The sequence below is a fragment of the Rattus norvegicus genome, chromosome 8, assembly GCF_021556685.1.
Source record: "Rattus norvegicus strain SHRSP/BbbUtx chromosome 8, alternate assembly SHRSP_T2T, whole genome shotgun sequence".
In the NCBI taxonomy this organism is placed as follows: Eukaryota; Metazoa; Chordata; class Mammalia; order Rodentia; family Muridae; genus Rattus; species Rattus norvegicus.
Genome location: NC_141541.1, coordinates 50704061 through 50725338, shown reverse-complemented (window position 1 = coordinate 50725338; position 21278 = coordinate 50704061). Strand labels below are relative to the sequence as shown.

Sequence of the window (21278 nt, the reverse complement as noted above, 5' to 3'; positions counted from 1 at the left end):
GCCACTGTCTTCAAAGACCTATTATACAAAAAGCAATCTTCCAGTCTGCAGAGAGCACAGGCTTTGATGCAGATAAATAGACTGACGGGTACCACAGTTAGGTGGCCTCTGGAGGGAGGGAAAGAAGGAGGGGAAGGAGAGAGGGGATGCTAAGGTTCCCAAGTGACGCCAAACTTCTTCAAGCTATAGGTAGGGCTTTGCTGAGAGAGGGTAAGGTGGGGTTTGTGAAAGAGAGGTCAAGGACCTGGCTTCTTCCATGTGTCATGTCCCGAAGAGAAGTGAATAAATATGGCTATAAAGAAGAGTTTGGGGAAGTACCAAGGCCACGATTGCCCATGTGAGATGGCCGCATTCCCTTCTGAAATCTAGTCAGCCACCGGGGCTGACTTCTTTCATGCGTGATACACCGAGTAGACGTAGATCACTACATGTGCTTCAGCAGCAACCTGGCGTGGGGGTGGCAGCTGTTTACAGATTTGTATAATAAAAAGCTCTAATAAGACAATAGAGGTATCGTCATGGCACACTCGAGTGGCCCTGTTCCAAAAAGCATTTGATGGAGGTCAGGGTGGGGGCTGCATAGAAGGTGGGCGTGAATTATGCAAAGACTTGTGGGTCTAACTGTGTCTTGTATGCAACTTGGGCAGGTGGTGGTGTTGAACGGTCACTAAAATTTATATTCCACAAACATCCCTCAAGCACTAGCAAGGCAAAGGAAGTTGGTGAATGACAAGACCAGAGGAAAGGTAGGCACGAGATGGTGAGGACCGGAAGTGAGGTCACCATGATCTGTAGAGATGGAGGGCAGAGAACAGAGCCAAGGGGTGGACAAAGGGGAAAAAAAAACATTCTCAGGTAGAAGCTAATGAGTGCACACAGGCTGGCAGAGGGGAGCTGCTGGGAGGCTAGTGGGAGAATGGAGGAAGTGGAGGGCGACTTCCAAATTCTAGCTTGAAAGATTGGTGGGTAATGGTGACATTCACAGATAGGGCAGCAAGGGAGAGGAGCCAAGTAGGGTGGGAGGATACTGGGTTCAAGTCGAGGGTGATGCCATCTCAGGATTCTTTCCATTCTCCCCGCGTCGTAATAACAGGTTAGGAAATTGGAGTCTTTGGTATTCTTGGACTCCTGGGGTGGCAGCATTTTAAGTTGTCAGTCATTAACTACCTCAGGGAGGAGATGTGTGTGACTGCATGTCCTGGTGGCCTTGCCTAGTGCTAGTGGGGGAATGAAGTAGAATCGACCTTGTATGCAGCAGGCTTTCCTCCCTTTTCTGTCTTTGGGGGAAACACTTACCTCTGGGCACTTGACTTACTCTTTCTCTAAGTGGGAAGGTGTGGAACTCCGTGCCCCCGAGCTAGTGTGGTTTGGGGAAACCAAAGTGACCCAGGAAAGGACCTTGTCAGCCACGTAGAACCACACCAGTGGAAGCAGATATGAACACACTCAAGAATAGATGGGTGTTTAGGAAATTCTGGTAGTTGAAATGACCTAAGTCTGTGACCTCCTCTCCCAGGCTGCTTAGGGGCTGAGGCTGAATGTGGAGCAGTGGGAACCAAAGGCCAAGGTTTGTGAGAGCAGTGGAAAATCCTGCTGAGAGGGGGGTTGAGTTCCACAGACCATTGAGAAACCTCGCCTGTTCTGGAATGAAGGGACAGTCACAACCCAGCTGGATCCAGGTGGCTAAAGTGGGAAGGATTCCAGTGATTCTAGTGGTACTGAGATAATCACCTTATGGGTTGCCTGTGGCCCTGGCATTAAGAGAGATGCACAAGCCAATGAGCTGGGTCAATGTATAAATTAAGGCACTTGCCATCAAGCTGGCCATGATTTTGATCCCTGGAACCCATATGGTAGTAGGAGTGAACTGATTCCTGTAAGCTGTCTTCCAACCTCACATGCATACCGTGACACATGTGTAACACACACACACACTGTACACATACACACACACACACACACACACACACACACACACACACACACTAAATAAATATGAAGATAAATCAAGCCAAGTGTGGTGACGGTGCAATTCCACTACCCAGGAGGCAGAAGCAGGTGAATCTCTGTAAATTCAAGGTCAGCCTGGTCTACACAGTGAATTCTAGAACTGCCAGAGCCCCATAGTGGGACCCTGTCTCACTAAAATAAATTTAAAAGATCCAGCAAGGTTTAAGGGCCAAGGGGAGTGTGCTATCTTATGCAAAAGCTGAGAGACCACCTTTGCAGCAGGCAGACACTATAGGCTTCATGAAGTCATATAGTCTTCCTTACTGCCTGTCAGTGACACATGGACGCATGTGATAAATGACTCCAAAGCAGAGGCCCCCAAAAAGAGGCTTTCCTAGGACTAGCAGTAGCTTCTGACTAGCTCCCTGCAGAAGCTGGCCAAGACACGTGAGGCTGAGCCAGACACATCTTGCTCCATCCCATCCTTGCCACAAATGTCTCCAATTCGCTTGCGTCCTAATTCTCCCTCCCCTGATGGACATCTAGCGTTGCTCTAAATTCAATGGGCTCCTCATGCCACACAGAGGAGGAACCATTAGAGTTTCCCCAAATTCCTGGGAGCCGTTGCCATCCAGGTGCTCAATCTGGAACTAAGACAAAGCCCCAGGCTTCCTTGTAAGAAATTGCCCCTCACAAAGACACTCAGCCAATGCCTCACAGCCCCTCCTCAGACTGTGCCACCTGTGTGCTCCGAGATTAGCTTTGACTTGGTTTCCTTGGTTATTTATTTTATAGCGCGGTTCCAATGAAATCACAGTACTTCTCTGACTTTATGATGAGTGCATTGTACACCAACACAGAGCCCTGGGTTTTGAGGTCAACAGAACCTGGGTTTGAACTCACAACTCTCTTTTCCCAGCCATGTGTTCCTGGGACAGTCACTTTGAGGCTCAGAGTCTCCATTCTGATGCCATGAAATAATCAGGATGAACCCCCACACCACAGGCTTGCTCTAAGGATAGAGATCATGGGTGAGACATGCTTAGTTCTGTCTGGCCAGTAGATTGTAGCAGTTAGTACTACAGTCATTGACTTTGATAATGTTATTCAGGGTTCACAAAACTCAGAATTTGACCCCAGCCTTCCTAGTTGGATACAAATGACCTCAGCAAACAATTAACATCTTATGACAACTTAGCTGAGTCTTTCTTATTTGACAAGGAGATCAGAGTAGCTTCCTACAGAGGGATGTGGAAAGGAACAGGTGTGGGAAAGCCCGTGGCCAGATATTTTCTATTGGGAAGGGACCAGAGGTAGCTCATGGTAGCCAGAAAGGGGAAAAAAAGGCTGCTTCATCCCTCTTTGTTAAAAGCACAGAGACTGTGCTTAGAAACAAGGGAACCCACGGGTCTTGGGGTTCCTCTGTGCTGGGCGCCCTTCTATAAGGTGGATGCTCTTTCTGTCTATTATCAGTAAAGGAATTGACATTGCAGAGGCCTACCACGGACCACCTAGCTAGGAGCAAATGAGCATTAAACCGCAAACCTGTCTGTTCTGTCTAATACCTGATTTTGTTTCTCAATGAGATTGTCACATGATACACAATAGATCCTATTTGTACTGTCTTCAGGACAAACATGGAGTTGTACAATATGGTGACTTTGTCTCTCAATACCAGCTGCAAGATCTGCATTAAATAGGCTGCCCTCACAAAAGGATGAGGGCCCACACGGGGGTGGACGTAGGGGTGGAAAGGAAGGGATAAATCCCAGAGAGATTTGGGAGTTGGATTTGACAGACTCAGCAACGAACCGGGCGTAGAGGGAGCTGAGGCTACAGCTTCAGTCTCAAGCTTAGGACCAGAGATCAGGATGCATGTTTGGCCTAGGAATGTAAAGGGGGAGTATTGCTTGGGCCGGGAGATGGTCTTGGCGTGGCTTCTTGCTTTTTTTCCTTGAATCAGACACAGGCAGAATCAATGGGTCATTAAGAGCTCTTACACTCGCAGTTGCAGTTGACACAACTTGGCCTGTGCCTGGGTTGACTAACAGACTAGGATGGTTATCGCTGGCACAGAGGTCTCAGAGAGGACGTCTTCCCCTCCCCCTTGCCCTGGACAGAAGCCGCCCACAAGGACAGATTTGTTTTCCACCCCCTGTCCTGGACACCCTGGTACCCAAACTGTGTTTCTTGGTATTTGGATCCTAGACAGGGTTAGACGTGTGGCTAGTAAATCTTTCTCATTTGAAAAATTGATTAGAATGGCTTCTTGCAGAAGAAAGGAGAGGAGGAGGAAGAGGGGGCAGAAGAGAAGGAGGAGGAGGAGGAAGAAGAGAGGACAGATTGGTGGTAACCTCAGTTTCCCTGCCCCTCTCTTTTCCTTTAAACACCTTCCCTTCCCTTGGCCCTGTCTCCCACTTACTTCCTGGCCCGCATGGATGAACTGGCCAGGGAGGTTCCTAGAGTCAATTCCTGAATGGATTCCTATGTTAAACCAGGATGTGGGAAATGTCACCTCTTCTAGAGAAATAGAAAGCTGAATTGAGCTCTAACACCTATGGTGACCATTCCACACAGTTCCTTCCCATGGGACAGTCTTCCATGCCATTGAAATACTCCCTGGCTCTGACCTCACCTTCATACCATATATATATACCATAACATAAATAAACATACACACGCACACACACATGCACACATGTGCACACACACAGGCACACACACATACACATGTGCACACACACTCTCTCTCTCTCTCTCACACACACACACACACACACACACACATACACACACACAAAGTTGTGCGATCAGACTGGCACAACCTGTTCTCGTATCCTGACACCTTCCGTGGGTATAAGATCATTCTCGGTGGTTGCAGTAAGGTACTGAAATGCCTTTGATCCATGGTCCTTCCACCACCATGAGCCAATCAGATTCTAGGAAGCAGACGGTCATCCAGGTGCGGGGAGTGAGGTTCACAGTGACGGTTGTTTACTGTTGCTCTGTGGGGTCAAACAGCCCTTTAGAGAGGGTTCACATTGTGCAAAGGACTGCCACACAGCCATGCTCATCAGGAGTCATGGAAGACTGTGTCTTGGTCTCCACTTCCTGACCTGGTTTCACCATTGGCCATTTGCCCTTACATGGAGATTCAAATACTCTAGTTCTGTCTGGATCCCCTATGAAAACCTATATCCTCCCAGGAATGACCCCTAGGCTGTCTGTCATTGTATGAAAGGGTCAGTCAGGCTGGGCAGAGAGTAGGGGAGACAGGAAGGTTACAGGAACTCGAATGGGCCGTGTGTGCATTCACAGTTAAAGCTGGAGATGGGAACAAAAATCAGACAAAACCTCTTCCCTTCCAAACCTGAATTTTGTAAATCTAATGGAATATCTGTCTTGGCCTGGCGTCTCCCCCACCTGATTTGGGGTTTTTAATGTTTCTCTGAATGTGTTGAAGGTGGCAGGACCCAAATTGTGTCCTGCAGAATGGGGCTGTGACACACAGATTTGAAGGGGGAAAATATACATTCCGTAGTCAATGCGTCTGAAAAATCTGAGATTAAACAAAATTAAGCCAACTCCACTGCGGGAATTCTTTCAGCCTTCCCGTGCAGGGCCGTGCTGTGAAGTTTGAAGACAGAAAGAATAAGTGACTAGTTTTTTAACATTATCTGAGCGTGTAACCCTGTTTTAGTGAAATTCCTGTCCACCTTCCTAGGGAAGCTAATGTCCGCAGGAAGAGACTTCGGGAAATGCTGTCTTAGAAGGTTTTCATTGTATGAAAATGGGTAGCTGTCACCGGTTTCCTGAACTCTCTCAGAAAGTTTACTTTAGAAGTAGTGGGAGATTCTAAGTTCACAGACACAGGCACAGACACACACGCACACACACACGCGCACACACAAACACAAACACACTCGAACAGTCCAGATGCTGGCAGAGTAAAATCCTGGCGTGTCTGGGAAATTGCAGTAAAAGGGCCTGCCACCTCTTTCTTGTCCTTCTGTGAGTCCTCCCACGAGTCATTGTATAGAGCATGAGTCACCAAAGAAGCCCCCGAAATCGTTTTATCTTAAGAGGCCTTTGAAACTAGGAAATAGAATGTAGTCAGGGGATTCTAAGGTAGGAATTGAAAGAAGACAGACTGGCTGGTTTCTGGGGGGCACTGCCTCAGAGTGTCTGCAATTAACCCTTTCATTCTTACTCTGCCCAGAACGGACTGAAGGGGGAGACACTTCCATTCCCCTACTTCCAAGTAGAACTAAGGAAGGGGAAGGTCAGAGGCTGCTTAGATCCCACGGGCATATTCCAGTAACTCCTATCCTCTGAGTCCTTCTCATTTGCCGGGTGCTGCTGCTGGGCCTTGCTTTATACCTGGCTGTGTCTTCTTTTCTTCACACATTTATTGAATCACGGTGTGAGTGGGGATGGAGAGGTGGTTGGGTAACCATACATCAGGCCTTGTGATGCCACTAGGCTTCTACGAAGGGCCAGAGAACAACCTGGTTTGAGTTGGTTCTCTCCTACCACATGGGCCCAGGGATTCAAACTCTGGCTCTTGGGCTTTGTGTCAAGTGCCTTTTACCCACAGGGCCATCTCCCTGGCACCTTGATTGTTCCTTGGAATAACATAGGTGACTTTTAAAAAAATTTTTTTTATTGAAAATACGTACTTTGCTCATACAATACCTCCTGACCACAGTTTCCCCCCCGCCCCATCTCCCAATTCCTCAATTCCTCCCCTCTCCAGAAAAACAAGCAGGCCTCTAAGAGATGGCAGCCAACAGAACAAAACAAGATACAATAAGCCCTCATATTGACTCTGGGAAAGGCAACCCAATGGAAGGGAAATAGTCCTAAGAGCAGACTAAAGAGTCAGAGATACACCCATTCCCACTGTCAGGAGCCCCACAAGAACACCAAGCCAGCAGGCATAGCATATACACAGAGGACGGACTACAGATCCATTCAGGCCCTATGCTCACCACTTGAACCACGTGAACCTTACTTGTTGGTTAGATGGGCCATGCTCTCACAGAAGATTTCCAATAGCATCCCTCTTACTTTACAGTGTGTCTGTAAAGGCCAGAAAAGCTAAAGACCTTGCTCAAGGTCACATAGGGTGAGGAAGCTGGATTTGACCTGGAAGCTATTGTCTACTCTGTACTGCCATTGTGAATATGGACATACAAGGTATCAGTGCCTTCATCTCTCAGGCTGTACATGTGGATGGGCACGGAGGGCTCTCTGTCTGCCCACATTGATAAAGAAGCCAGCACAAGAGAATATTCCTAGCCTTCACCATCCCTGCCAGCAAAGCCCCTTGGTTTCCCAACAACAGCCTGGCCCTGGGCCTCAGTCATGTCATCCTTGCCAAGTACATTTCTTCTCATTAGCCATCTGCCCCCTCGTGCCTGCTGTTAGCCCACCGTGGCCGGACAGCTGCCCTGTTAGAGAGACAGGACGTAACCAACACCAGCTTGTGAATCAATGCATTCTCTGGCATGCCTGTGATCCCCTAACGGGGAAAGTGGCAGAATCCAAAATATTCTCCATCCTCATCCAAGTCTGCTCTGTGGGGTTGGTGGCCCCCAAGAAGTCTCTGTAACTCCAGTGTACAAAATAAAGCTGACAAGGGTGGGATCTGGGCGGGTGAGCTCAGGCCTGCAGTCTGAGGTCCTGGTGGTGGCTGTAGGTGGGGCCAAGATCCAAGGGAGAGTACCCGGGGCTAGGAAAGCAAAGTCATTAGAAAAGGAGACCGCCTAAAGGAAAGCAGTGTGTCCACCTGGCCAGGGTGTAAGCCTAAAGGCACCCACCATCTGTCCCATCATGCCGAGTGACTGATAGGTCATTTCTAGTTGTCTGTAAATGCTGTGTGCCCATGTGTATAAAGCATTCAGAATGAGCATGTGGTGTGTTTAGCTCTTCAATCTGAGAAGATGGCCTGACCTCCTCTGAAGGTAGTTTTGCAGGAATGGAGTGGGGAGCTGACTAAGCTACACACTTTCGAGTGGTTTGCTCATATGGGGCCAAAGGAAGTCCAGGGTAAAGATGATGTGGTGATGGGGTAAAGACCATGGGTCTTGGTTACCTTGTACATTGTTGGGATAAAATACAGACCAAGTCAAATTATAAGAGACAGGTTTCGTTTTGGCTCATAGTTGAAGGTCCGTCATAACTGAGACGTAAGCAGTGGAGGCACGAGCTCGAGGAGGCTGATCACACTGCATCCATAATCAAGAAGCTGAGAGCAGTGAACACTAATGTTCAGCTGTCTTTAGCTTTCTTATGTAGTCCAGAGCCACTACTTTTAGTGTGTATCTTCCTACACCAATTAACCTAATCAAGACAGCCTCCCCAGGCATGGACAGAGGCTAATATAAAGTAATTCCCCACAGAGACACCCAGACACATGTTTCTTAGGTGACTGGAGATCCTGTTGAGTTGACAGCCATCGTTAACCATCACTGCATGGATGACTGGATGACCCTTGAATTTTTAGATACCCCAGTTCTCTGACTGCAGTAACCCCTGCTCCCACACCCATAGCTGTCCAAAATAATAATGCACTTGGCTTCTGTAAAGCCCCAAGGACATCCCCTATGCATGCCCTCTCTACCTAGAACAGTGTCTAGGTTGTGAGAGATGCTTGCATATTTATGAAATGAACGAAACCACAATGATTACAAAGTCACAACCTTGCCTGCACACCTTGTGGCTGACTCGTTTAGAAAGCATACTTGACTCAGACACTCCTCTGCTAACAGCCACTTACACAACAAAATCCTGGCTCCACAGTCACTCCCTCACACTCAGGCCCTGGGGCTCTGACCACATCAGAGCCCTCTACCTTCCCCAGTCTTCATGTATCCTGTGTAGTCATTCATTGCTTCTGGAACTTTGGTGTTCCTGAGATGTAAGAATCTAGTGAGTATTCCACCCAAAGCCCTGGACTCAGCTACAGGCATACTCAGACTCAGGTGGTATGGTGGTGGTGGTCCATTTTGAGAGAGACCTCTGGAGTGGTTTTGGTGGTAGAACCATACTATGAGGAGCTCATGCCTTCATCAAAGCGCAGTGAGCAGTCCAGCGAATGGCCACATCCTTTCTCCCCTCAGTGTCATTGCATGATGATTTCTGGAGGGAATAACCCTTGTCTCTCCACATTCTCTGTACAAAAAATGTCTCCACATCCTTCAGGCCTGGCTCCTAGATGACCTGCCAAGGATGCAGTCTTCCCTCCCCCAGCCATACATAGTCCATGTTTCTCCCTTCAGCCAATGCATCCTGTGCTTACCCTGCTTAGGAGCTAATCTACTGAATTCTCCTTCCTCCCTGAACCCAGCACTGCAGATCCCAGAGCACTCTTCGCTATTCGGTATACCAAGCATCCAGTGGGGTGCGTCATGTGTTTAGTGCTGGCTCACGGCCCCCAGTGTGCTCCATCGTGTTCTTTCCTCTTTCCCTCCACCCTAACCGTGTTCTCTCTTTCTAATTGCCCCCGTCTTCCCAGGAGTTCTCCCTCCAGAGAATGGACAGCCTTGTGGATGATAGAGTCAACATCTTAGGATTTTCCATTTTCAACCAATCCCATGCTTTCTTCCAAGAGTTCTCCCAGAGCCTCAACCAATCCTGGCAGGAGAACTGTGACCACGTGCCCTTCACCGGCCCTGCGGTAAGTGTCCTCTTAGGTGCCCTTGGGCCCCAACACGCTCTGTGGTCAGTTGCATACTCCACACAGCGAGGCAGATCCAAGTCATTGATCTCCAAGACGCATCATGGCAGGGGAGTGTGAGCCCGTCTACATCCGGGAGTACAATCCTGAAGGTTCACGGATGCAGAGAGGAGGTCTGTAGAGGTCAGAGAAGAGGCCTTTTAGAAAGTGGAAGGTGGACCCAGTCAAGAGCTAAATCACAAATGATTTGGTCAACCAAGGACCACATGGCCAACAGGGATTCCACTTCGTGGCCATCTTAGTTTGTGTGAGTGAGCTCTGTGATATTTACACAATGATACAGCAGGCTAAACAGCTGCCCCTCAGAGCATCCTGTTATTAAGTGCTGTGAGACTTGTCATTCATACTTTATGTACAAGACATGGATGGGGAGAAAGGCCTGGTTCCCAGAGTAGGAGTGTGTCTCACTCTTGACCTGAACCCTCTAGCCATATGGAAGCCAAATACAACCATGGCAGGTTTTCCCTGTGTCACCTGCAAGCTGCAGGGTCTTCTGGCCCCAGGAAGGTTGGAAGGGATCTGGGGTGGCAGACAGTGTTCTGCTGGAGTGCAAACAAGCTGAGCCTTAGACTTAGGTCAGTCTCCATGTGATGTCATAGGTCCTCTTCCTCCTACAGTCCCCTTCTAGTCCCTTTGGCTTTCTTGCTGGCATGAAGGTTCCCTGTTCTTACCCAGGTTTACTCCTGCCTAAGCACTGTAGCATATCCCACAATATTACCCGCCGTAGCCTTTTTCCTTCTTCACAACCTCCCAGTAACAGCTCAAAGATGGTCATCCCTCTCTGACAATGAGAAAACAGGCCCAGGAGAGCAGGGTAACCGGTGAGGATCTCTAAGATCCTTGTATTAACACAGCCAGGTCAGAAACCTAGATCTGCCTCTCCATCTAGGGAACTTTGCAGCCATCTTCTCTCTGCAATGGCCTCTGAGAGAAAGGAAGGTGTTAAACCAGTCACCTCAAGAGCCAGGAAGGAAGCTGGCAGCAGCAACAATAGCTGCATATCCCTCTAAGCCTTCTCACTTCTGCAGCTTACCTTTTCAAGGGCTGCCTCTTCCTGCCTCTCTGGAGGCCAAGAAATTCTCACCACAAACAGCCCAGCTCCTCAGGGCAGCAAGCCAGAAGGTGAGGGAGCAGCTTCTAGGAAACAGTGGAATGGGCTGTCTTCTTTGCTGAGTTTTGGAAATGCTATACAGTCTCCTGCCTCTGTGGTATGCCTCGCCCCTTCCTCTTCTCAGACCACCTTTTCTTCATCTTCTTTTCCATTTTCTCTCTAGTCTCCTTTTTCCTTTCTCTCTTTAACTTCCTGTTTTTCTCTCGTTCCTACATAGCATTGAATTTTTGACTCCTCTTTTTTTTTCTTTTGACCTGTAAGAGAAGCTTCCTACTTCCCCACCCCTCCCACAATCCCAGGTGGGAACCCCCAAGTGTTTGTAGGGTTTCAAAGGAGGGTCTGGGCTAAAGATACCTGAGAGAAAGCTCAGTATGCCTACCCTGGCCAAGAAGCTTCCAGGTGGCCACTGGTGTGCCGCAGATGCGCTTCCTGCTGGAGACAAAGGCAGCGCAGAGGGAGTATTGGGAAGGGACACACACGCCCACTCGTTTCATATGCCATTCCCATTAATCATGCTGCAAAGAACAAAAATCGTGGGAAATCATTAAAATTACAGATGGCCAGATTAAGTAATTAGAATTTAGGCTAAAGCAGATGTTTGTAATTAAGTGTTTATTTCATTGAATACAATCCAGATTGTAAGAACTAGTCCATGAGATCTTAATGGTCCCTGCCCTGGTATTATTTGGGGGGGGGGGGAGAATTTAAGCTTATAAAGGTTCGTCAACAAACGGTCATCCAGGAAGATACGGGGAATGCAGTCCTTGCACTTTGGGGATGATGAGGGTTACAGGTGTGTGTCTAGAAGATATTCTTGTTTTCTTCTGAGGAGGAGAAGGGAACCCAGCCACAACTCCCTGAGTCAGAATTGATTCATCTTAATTTATACAGAGTCTTTCATTCCCTGAAACAATTTGCAAAGCAGCTCAAAAGAAAATAACAATGAGGAACCAAATGAAAATATAAAAACAAGAGAATAGAGGGTTCCTTGCCAAACAGCCTGTTGCTGCCAAGAAAGAAGAGAGGATTTTAAATGAGGATTGAGCCTGTTGGGGGATTTAATATTTAGAAGAGACAGGGACAGCCTAAGCAGAGACAAAACCAAGAGGTAGGCACTCAACCACCCAGACGGGCAGCAGGGGCCTCAGAAGGATGAACGGATCGGTCCTGGGAGGAGAAAGAAGTAGAAAGAAAGGAGAGGGAACAGCAGAAATGTCTGCCTTCCCTTCCCAAGTGGACCCAGAAGTAGAGACAGGGACAAAGCCTTTTGTGACAGAAGCCACTTTTAACTGACTGTGGCTCAAATGCTTTCCAGGACAGAATTAGTCACTAATAGATAACAGGAGAAGAAGGCTGTTAGGTGATTGAAGAGATGGCCCAGAATAAAGAACCAAAAGGGCACTGATGGGCAACAGAAACGGCAGTCTTCCTCCCTGTCAGCTCGATCTGGACAAAGGAATTAGAAGGAAAGAGATTGACAACTCTGGCAGAGTAGTTGGAGGAGTGAGGGGAGGAAATAAGTTCTCAGGAGGAAGGATGATGGGGTGAGGGGCCTAGGTAGGTGGCCAGGAGCCTATAGAAGAGGGGCATCTGGTGATGGATGAAGGACGCAAGGGGACTGTCCTGGGGATACAGTGTGCTCCAGGGTACAGGGGATTAACTTGAATTAGTCCAGGCTCAGCTTCAGAGAAGACCCAGGAAGTGCAGTGCCCTTGGGGACACTTGACCTGTGTCACTCTCTGAAGGCTGTATGTAGGTAAAGATGACATAGGAACCCTGACAATTTCCCATCCACTTGGTCCCTGCCCCAATGTCCCCAGCTTGAATTGTAATTACAAGAAGGATCTAACCGATCATGAAAGCCCTGGAGTTAGACATGAAAAGGGACATTGGGAGCAGGCACACAATAACCTCCCAGCATTTGTATAACATACTAATAAGAACGCCAGCTGGGGCTAGGGAAATAGATGTTTGGGCAAAGTGCTTGCTGTACAAGCAAAAGGACCTGAGTTTCTATCCCACATCAAAGCTAGGCTTGTACTGCCCACCAGTGACCCCATTACTGGGGAGGTGGAGGCAAGAGGAGTCCTAGAACTTGATGGACAGCTAGTCTGGCCAATTAGTGAGTGCCAGACTCAGTGAGCGACCCCCTGCCTCAAAAAAAGAAGGAAGAGAGGGACAGAAGGAAGATATGCTTATGAAGACAGGTGCACTATGCACTATACATACACTTGTGCACAGACATGTGCACAATACACTTGTGTAACACACAGAGAAAGAACACATACACTTGTGCGTATACATGTGGACACATACCATATGCTTGTGCATTTGTGTACACACACACACACACACATACGTGTAGATGTAGATATAGATGCATGTATATCCGAGAGAGAGAGAGACAGAGAGAGAGACAGAGAGAGAGACAGAGAGAGAGACAGAGAGAGAGACAGAGAGAGAGACAGAGAGAGAGACAGAGAGAGAGACAGAGAGACAGAGAGAACATCAGTCAAGTAAACTTAACCCCAGCGAGAGTGCAGGAGTCATATGGCAGAAAGGGAGATGAATGTGTGGCTGGCTTCCTCTGAAGTCATACATGGTCCCCCAGAAACCAATGTACAGCTTCCAGAAAAAGAAGGGACCTTTTGGGGACCCTGGGCAACACTACTTTGAGAAAAGGGAGACCCCCGTCCTCTATACTAACTAGGATGCCCTCAGTTGCTAGTAGCAGGAACCCAATTAAAATGCAGTGTGGAGTCACACAGCACAGCAACATTTGAGGGGAAGGTAGGTGGGAGCCCAGACCCTTTCACTCTCTAATCAGTCACTTTTGGTGTCACCCCCATGCTCACCCTAGAGCTAAGCCAACTGCAGTGGATCCAGGCATTATATCTAGAAACAGTACTATTTAGAGAGAGAAGAAAGACAGTATCTTCTCTGAGACAGATGTGCCCTGAGTAGGAGACTCCAACTCCAGTCCTGCGCTAGGCTCATGGGTCAGATCTGGTCTACTGTGTGTTATACATTGGCAGGGGATGGGTGACTCAGTTGTCCCAGGCACAGCTGGGCCAGATGTTGATAACCACTCTGAGAGAGGGAGAACTCCTGAACAAAATGGGAGGAAGCAGATGAATGGGGTCTAAGAGAGCAATGCTGGCTAATGGTTCACGTCTTAACTGGCACAGGGACAACAACCAATGAGGCTAGGAGGTGAACTGGGTGGTGTCCCAGACACCAGGTATCAGAGTGAGTTGCCCCTAGGTCTCCCTTCCTCCGGCCTTCAACCTCCTTGCCTTCAGACCTGGTCTGAATGTTCTGACTTCCCATCCATTATTGAGGTGTCCATGTCCTAAGAGATTGCCCCAGGTTATGTGGAAGACTGGGCACAACAATTAATCTGGGGAGCCGGGAAGATGTCTCAGAGGTTCCAAGCACATACTGTTCTTGCAATGGACCAGAGTTCAGTTCCTAGCACCCACATGTAGGCTCACAACCACCTGGTTCTCTGTGGTCGCTTGCACTCACAAACACACTCCTCTCCTTCCAAATACACACAGTTGAATAAATGAATCTTTACAAAAGAATAAATTGGGGAGGACAAAGACAATGAAACAAAGTGAGCTGAGGCTAGCCCTGGCCCTGCGTGCACTGATTGTGTGTCCATCGGGAAGAACTCCTTGAGTCTCATTTCTTCACTGGACACAAGAGTTGGAGCAATGGATCTATAGAGTCCCTTGCAGCCGAAGCCCTGTGGTTTGGAGGACCTCGGAATAGGGAGATGAACTATAAAGCAAGCTACAAGGTGGGTCTAGCTAGGTTAAGAATTGGTTTACTGTGACACATACATAACCGGACTGAAAGATCTAGAAGCTTCGAGCAGTAAGCTCATCGCAATATTCTACGAGCAGGCAGAAGCTGGTCTGAGCTGCAGAGGCCCTCTGCAGCATCCACCATTTCCACACATCCTTTCAGCAAGGGAACGTGAACGGCCATTAGCAAGAAGATACATGTGCTCCTGGAAACTACAGTGGGGGCGGGGGGAGGAGGTGCAGGGGATAGGACAGCTGTGGGCTTGTGGGAGCTCAGCGGGTGCTGTGCAGTGAGCCTCCTTGAAGATGGAGCGAGGTGAGAGGACAAGGGCGGTGGGTAGAGGAGAGCGGGAAGCAGTGGTTCAGTAGAGGGAGCTAGGGGCAGAGGTCGCTTGTCCAGGTCTGCAGGGCAGCATACTTTCCACTCTTTTATTGGAACCGGGCACTGGGGTTTGGATACCTTGTCTACCAAGACGTCCGGTCTCAGGTAGATCCAAGGCCAAGGTACACAGAGGAAGTTGATGGAGTTGGGAAGACGGGAGACATGGTGGAGGTGGTGAGGACTCAATGGCTTCTCTGGGTCTTTCTGTATAGACTGAGGAGATGCTGACATACATACATAGGACCTGCTACCTCTAGCAAGGTCTGGATAGAAGTAGAACGAAGCAGCAATGAGTGGAAGGGAGAGTGAGGGAAGGTGGAAGGGAGGGGTGGAGAGGGGAGGAAAAGAGTGAGGGGAAGGAAGAAGGGCCATATTGGTTAAGTGCCTTTGTAATGCAGGAGAACTTCACTGTGGGCTGCCCCTCCCTGACACAGTTTAGAAAGCCTCCCCAGCGTCAGCAGTCAGCACACTTGGTGCCTGTAAGATCCTGGCACACTCCATGCCTACTAGAGACCAGAGGTCTTGGTGTGGCCAAGTAGATCTGTCCAGTCTGCTTTCTGGCCTTGTGGCCTCCCATTCCTCCTGTTCCCTCGCACTTGCCCCCTAAGCACTGCCAATTCCCTGAATGTGAGGTTGCGAGGCCCCACCTGCGGAAATGCTCACCCCTGTATGCTCACCCCTGTACCTGATGACCTTTGAGATTTGTGAGACCAGATGCTGCCTCTTTTTGTGGATTAGAGCTGTCCCTGCTGAGGCTCAGTGAGGTGTCTGGGGACACTCAGCATCCAAAGGAGGGACCAGAGCAGAGCTAGGCTCCCAAGTTCTTCCCTCTGCCCCTTGCCATCTCATGCTGTGTGACCTCTGACTGGAGGGCTGTGGCCTCCCTCCCTCCAACCATGGAGGGGCAGTGCCCTGGAGTCTGACCAAAAAGAACGCAGGGTTAAGAACCCCACCACACACAGAATGCGCTCCTCCAGTTCCTCCCAAAGCTGTCTTCTGATGAGCAACAGGGAGAGAGCTGGTTGCCAGGGCCAGACATCGTACAACCATGGAGGGACTAAGCCCCCGGCACCCTAGTCTCCTAACACCTCAGTATCATTCCCTCAGGGATTTCTTCCTGCCTTCCTGGGCGTTTCTCAGCCCTGTGAACTGTGCTGACCACACTGAACAGGACTTGAGTTCTTGTACAGGCTTTGTGTAGTCACAGCTCTGCCTGGATGGCACAATCCCTAGAGACAAGTCGGCTGCGTTCCTACTCTCTCTAGCCACCCCTTGGCCTTTCCCGCCACAAAGACTGCAAACATTGACTTTACTCATTAGGCAGATGTCAGTCAAGACTTAATCCAAATCAAGCTATCTCCTGGGGGGATAGGGCACTGGCCTGGAGGTTAAAAGCACCTGGCTGCTCTTCTAGGGGACTGAGATTTGGTTCCCAACACCCGCATGGTGACTCAGAATATGTAATTCCAGTTCCAGGGGCTCTGAAAACCTCTTCTGGACTTCTTGGCCATTGCATACACAACGTCCACAGACATATATGCAGTCAAAACCCCCTTCCACATAAAATAAAATGGAAAACTATTAATAAGAGATATCTCTTTTGGGGCCAGCCACATGCCAGGTCTTATTGCAGATGCCAATGGCATATAGACACCAAGATCCTGCATTCTCTTATCTTAAGGAAGCTGCTTAGTAGGACAGATAAAAACATAAACACGGCTATGCTGACCTCGCTCCTTTGTTTCCAGAGTTGGAGGGTCACAGCCTAGGCTCTGGCAGCTCTAATGCGCTAATTCCTGCCACCCACCCTCTATCGACCAATTAAACAGACAAGTAAAAATGAAAGGAAGAGGAAAATGTACTGAATGTGACCAACACTAGGAAGAGAAACAAAGGAGGCCAGTAACCTGCCAGCGAGTTCATCCAGGGGTCCTGACCCGAGGTTTAGGTTTAAGTAGACAGAGACGTGCATAACTAAGCAGTCCTGGTCAGGGTGTGGTCCCGCCCATCTCCTCTGTCCAGGATCCGCTCTCACCCAAGAGGCGATCGGACAAGTTGTCACACTGTGAAATCTCTTCCTGGGAGACATGTTCCTTTGCTGGCTTCATCTTTCTTCTCCTAGCATGAGATTCTTAGAGAAAATTCCAGTTTCTCTTAGAGGCCATTGTTCCAATTCTCTGATAGCCAAAGAGAGAGGCTCAAGTGTCTCCTTAGAGATCTCTATCCCGGCTGAGACCGCTGTACACTTGAGGTCCACCTGGGATGGACCTTACCCGTATGCTGAGTTCTTCTTCCCTCCAGCACCTCCAGGCATGGTCCTCAATTTCATCTCCTAGCCTTTGCTCCTGTGGTCACATCCTCTGAGCTGCCTGCCTCCTTGCCACCACCCTGTCCAATGCCTATTCAGATCCTTTGGCTCTTGAGTTCCAATGGTCTTCTTCCATAAAACACTTTCTCTGTTGCCCAACTAGACAGCGCTCTATTCAGACCCCCCAGAGACTTTCATAGTTCCAGATCACCCCACCTCTTGACCGTTCCCCTGATTAGTGTCCCCCGCTCCTACCTTTGTACCCACCTGTCATCTGTCATAGGAATGGAATCTCACTAAATTTTAGACTTTAAACTTACCAGCGTATTTCATACGTATACTCCACATGGAATGGTATGGCTACAGTGTGGCTTCAGGAACATGCAGGAAGGAACAGTTTCATGGGTGACTTCTGGGAGAACTGTCCTATATGCCTGAGCCTGGTTTGGTGGGGGGGGCAAGTTTGAGAAGAATGGCCAAGTTATTTCCCTCCTCCTGAGATTAGCAACCTTCCCATCCTGCGGATTCATTCCTGGCAGCAATGGAAGTTGCTATTTCTGAGAGAGAGACAGAGAGAGACAGAGAGAGAGACAGAGAGACAGAGAGACAGAGAGACAGAGACAGAGAGAGAGACAGAGAGACAGAGAGACAGAGAGAGACAGAGAGAGAGACAGAGAGAGAGACAGACACAGAGACAGAGAGAGACACAGAGAAAGACAGAGAGAGACAGAGAGAGAGAGAGACAGAGAGAGACAGAGATACAGTCACACAGAGACAGGGAGACACAGAGACAGAGACAGAATATGAATTTGGAGTCCAAAGATGTACCTGATGCTTCAAGTCAGGGCAGCCTTTGTAAGATGCAAAGCCCTTGATAGCAGACCTGGACCACTGGCAGATATGGGTGGGACCAGAGGAGGGGTAGGCAGAGGACAGCGGCCATGCCCCCTTACTTGCCTTTGTGTGCTTTCTCTCTCCCCCCTCTTCTCTCCCCCTGCTACCACCCGCTCGCTCTGCTTCTCCCAGTTGTCCTCAGCCCTACTGTTTGACGCTGTCTACGCTGTGGTGACAGCGGTACAGGAACTGAACCGGAGCCAGGAAATTGGCGTGAAGCCCCTGTCCTGTGGCTCGGCCCAGATCTGGCAGCATGGCACCAGCCTCATGAACTACCTGCGCATGGTGAGGAGCGGCTGAAGGCTTAGTCACGGCCAGCCTCAGGGGTGGGATGATAGATACAGGGCTGCCCTGGTGGGTCATGGCCCTGGCTAGCACATCGCCTGCGTTAAGCAGGTCCTAGGTTCATTTGTTCCCGACTCTTAACACTCTTGGCAAGAACCCATGGGCAGCTTATTCACAAGACAATAGTTCTTGGATCTTAAGCTAGAAAGGAGTTCTGAATTCTAGGCTGCATCCTGGCCCCTGCCCAGTGGTAGCCCCTGCCCAGATCAGCACAGCTGGGAGGGGACCATGATGCTAGAACAGACAATCCCTCAGGACACTCAGTCTGTGCACTTCTAGCTTGTTGCTTGGTTTTCCCAGTGCTCTCTCTCCAGTTGTGTTTTTCTTTCTCAGAAAAGACATCTTTCATTAGAGAGAGAAGGTGTGGAGGGTCTTAGATTTCTGCAGTGAGTCAAGAGTAACCTGACTTCCTGCAGGCCCAGGGTCAGCAGAGTCCCCCAAAAAGGAAAATGCTGGTAACAAGTCTCCACCCCCACCCATACCCACATGCCTATGGAGCAGGGAGGGATGAATTTGACCTCAAGTCAATGTTGTGACTCCTGTTGGCTTACATAATTGGTTTGGGGTTACAGGGTGTGGGCCCCCTCTTCCCGCACTCAGATTCTATGGCTTCAGAGTGGATGGAAGAGGTTTTTCTGAACACCGTGAAGCAGCATGAAATAGCAAGTTACTTGGAGCCAGCTATGGCGGGGCCTATATTTGGTGCTGTAACTCACTCTCTCTTGGACAGGTAGAATTGGAAGGTCTTACCGGCCACATTGAATTCAACAGCAAAGGCCAGAGGTCCAACTATGCCTTGAAAATCTTACAGTTCACCAGGAATGGGTTTCGGCAGGTAAGCCTACCTATCCTGCCAAAGTGGTGGATGCCACCTCTTTGCCCTTTTCTCTGCCTCTGGTTCCAATGGCCTTCAGATATCACGTGTCTCCCCAAATAGCAGGCTGCATCCATTCTGATCTGGGCTCCTGAATTGCAGTTGCCACATCCTTCCTGGTCCCAGATCAGCCCATGTGGACTCTGCCAGACATGTGCCTTGCAGAGGGAGGAGACAAGTGGTGTCACTTGGAAAGGAACACCCAACTCCTCTACACTATCAGATTGGTTTTCTGGGTGGGGGCGCAATGGAGAGTGTTAGGGGATTGATTTCCCCCAAGCCTGGACCCCCTGCTGGACTCTAGAGGTGCTTAAGGCAAAGGGTGGATCCCCTGAGGGCTAGGACGGCCCTTCGTGTTGTGATGGACTGTCCCTTCTCCAGCCCACCCCTCCCATGCTCCCTATCCTCAGCTGTCTGTTTTCATCACCTTAGGGATGCTATGCCCTTCGGAGTACTACAGTTTTCTGCATGGTTCTTCCTTCTCCATTAAGCCCTCTTGTTCCCTTTTTTTCCTAATCCTCTACCAAAGGAAACAGACTCTGACAACCACTCCAAGTGTCTCTAAACATCTCTCTCATCTCCATCCCCGAGGTCTCTCCAATGCGGGGAGGCTGGAAAGACTGAGCCAGACACCAATTACAGCAGCATGCATTAAAGACCTCCTGACTGTCGCAGGGGCTGGATGAGGGAACCTCCCACTGTAGAGCTTGAACAGCCACCTTCCAGCGAATCTTTGTCTTTACCATCAGCACCATTACGGAGGCTACTCTCACATATCAAACACTTACCATAAGCCTTCTGCCATGGTGAGTGTGGCATGTGTGTGCTTGTCTAAGCCTACAGAGTAGACACTTTCATTTACCCTCCATCCTTAAAATATAGGTGCCTTGTATGAGGGACATGTGTCTGTGTTACGTTCACATGTATACTTACGTGTATACACACGGATGGGCACGTATGAAGTTGGTATTGGGTCTCTAGCTCTAAAGCACCCCAACCTTATTTTTTTTTGAGATAATTTCTCTTATGGAACCAGAACGCACTAATTCAGCTAGACCCGCTGGCCAGCAAGACCTGAGGACCCTCTGGTTTCTGCCTCTCCCGTGTTGGGATTATAGCCACACACCAGTATGCCAGCTCTTGTGTGTGTGTTAGGCATTGGAAGGCAGGTTCTCGCATCTGTAGGTAAAACGTTTTACTGATTTATCCATCCGTCTCCCAAATAGGTACTTTTTATGAATGCCCTCCCTTGTTTGCAAGGCCGATGACTGATTTGCTCTTGAACAATTAAGTCATGGCAGAACTGGTTTGGGATCCAAGTCTGTCCTGCCTAAAGCCCAAGACCTTATGGGCAAATCATGTATAAAACTTGGTAATTGCCAAATGCTCCATTTTAGATTCTACCCCTTGGGGACCTGGGAAGGGAGGCCCAGGATACGACTAGGAACAGACCTGGCCAACAGGTATCCAGGGTGACCCTCACGGAACCATACAACATAGAAGCCTATCTCATCTGTCTCTTGTCACACCATCTCTGCATCCAAGAGGGGACCCTTGGCCTTATATGGGCCCCAGAGAGCTCTTTCTAGGCCATCAGTGATCTTTTGGAGGGCTACTCTTCTTGGAAGAGAACAGAGGAGAAGGAAGGATCCCTAAAAAAGGGAGAGGGCTTCTGAGGCCATATGCTGAATGTCAGCAGCACCTCTAGCTCATTGTGGGAGCCGAATGGGATGGTGGCACTTCCCACATCTCCTCAGATAGGAGCATGGTCAGGTGGGTAGCAGGAATCATGGAGCAGTTGCTTCATTTACCCAATAGGTCTTTTGTGGAGCATCTGCTGTGTGTCAGACATCACGCTGGG

The 21278-nt window shown here is 49.2% G+C and overlaps 1 protein-coding gene across 4 annotated transcripts in view; it reads left to right on the top strand.

The window, feature by feature from the left end:
* Positions 1–21278, top strand: part of Grik4 (glutamate ionotropic receptor kainate type subunit 4) — a 432817-nt gene that overhangs the window by 310529 nt on the left and 101010 nt on the right. For 3 of the 4 annotated variants that reach the window (NM_012572.3, XM_087560412.1, XM_087560411.1), the window contains 3 exon segments: positions 9470–9631; positions 18331–18483; positions 19274–19378. In NM_012572.3, coding sequence (NP_036704.1) covers positions 9470–9631; positions 18331–18483; positions 19274–19378 — 420 coding nt within the window. 4 annotated transcript variants of the gene reach the window in all.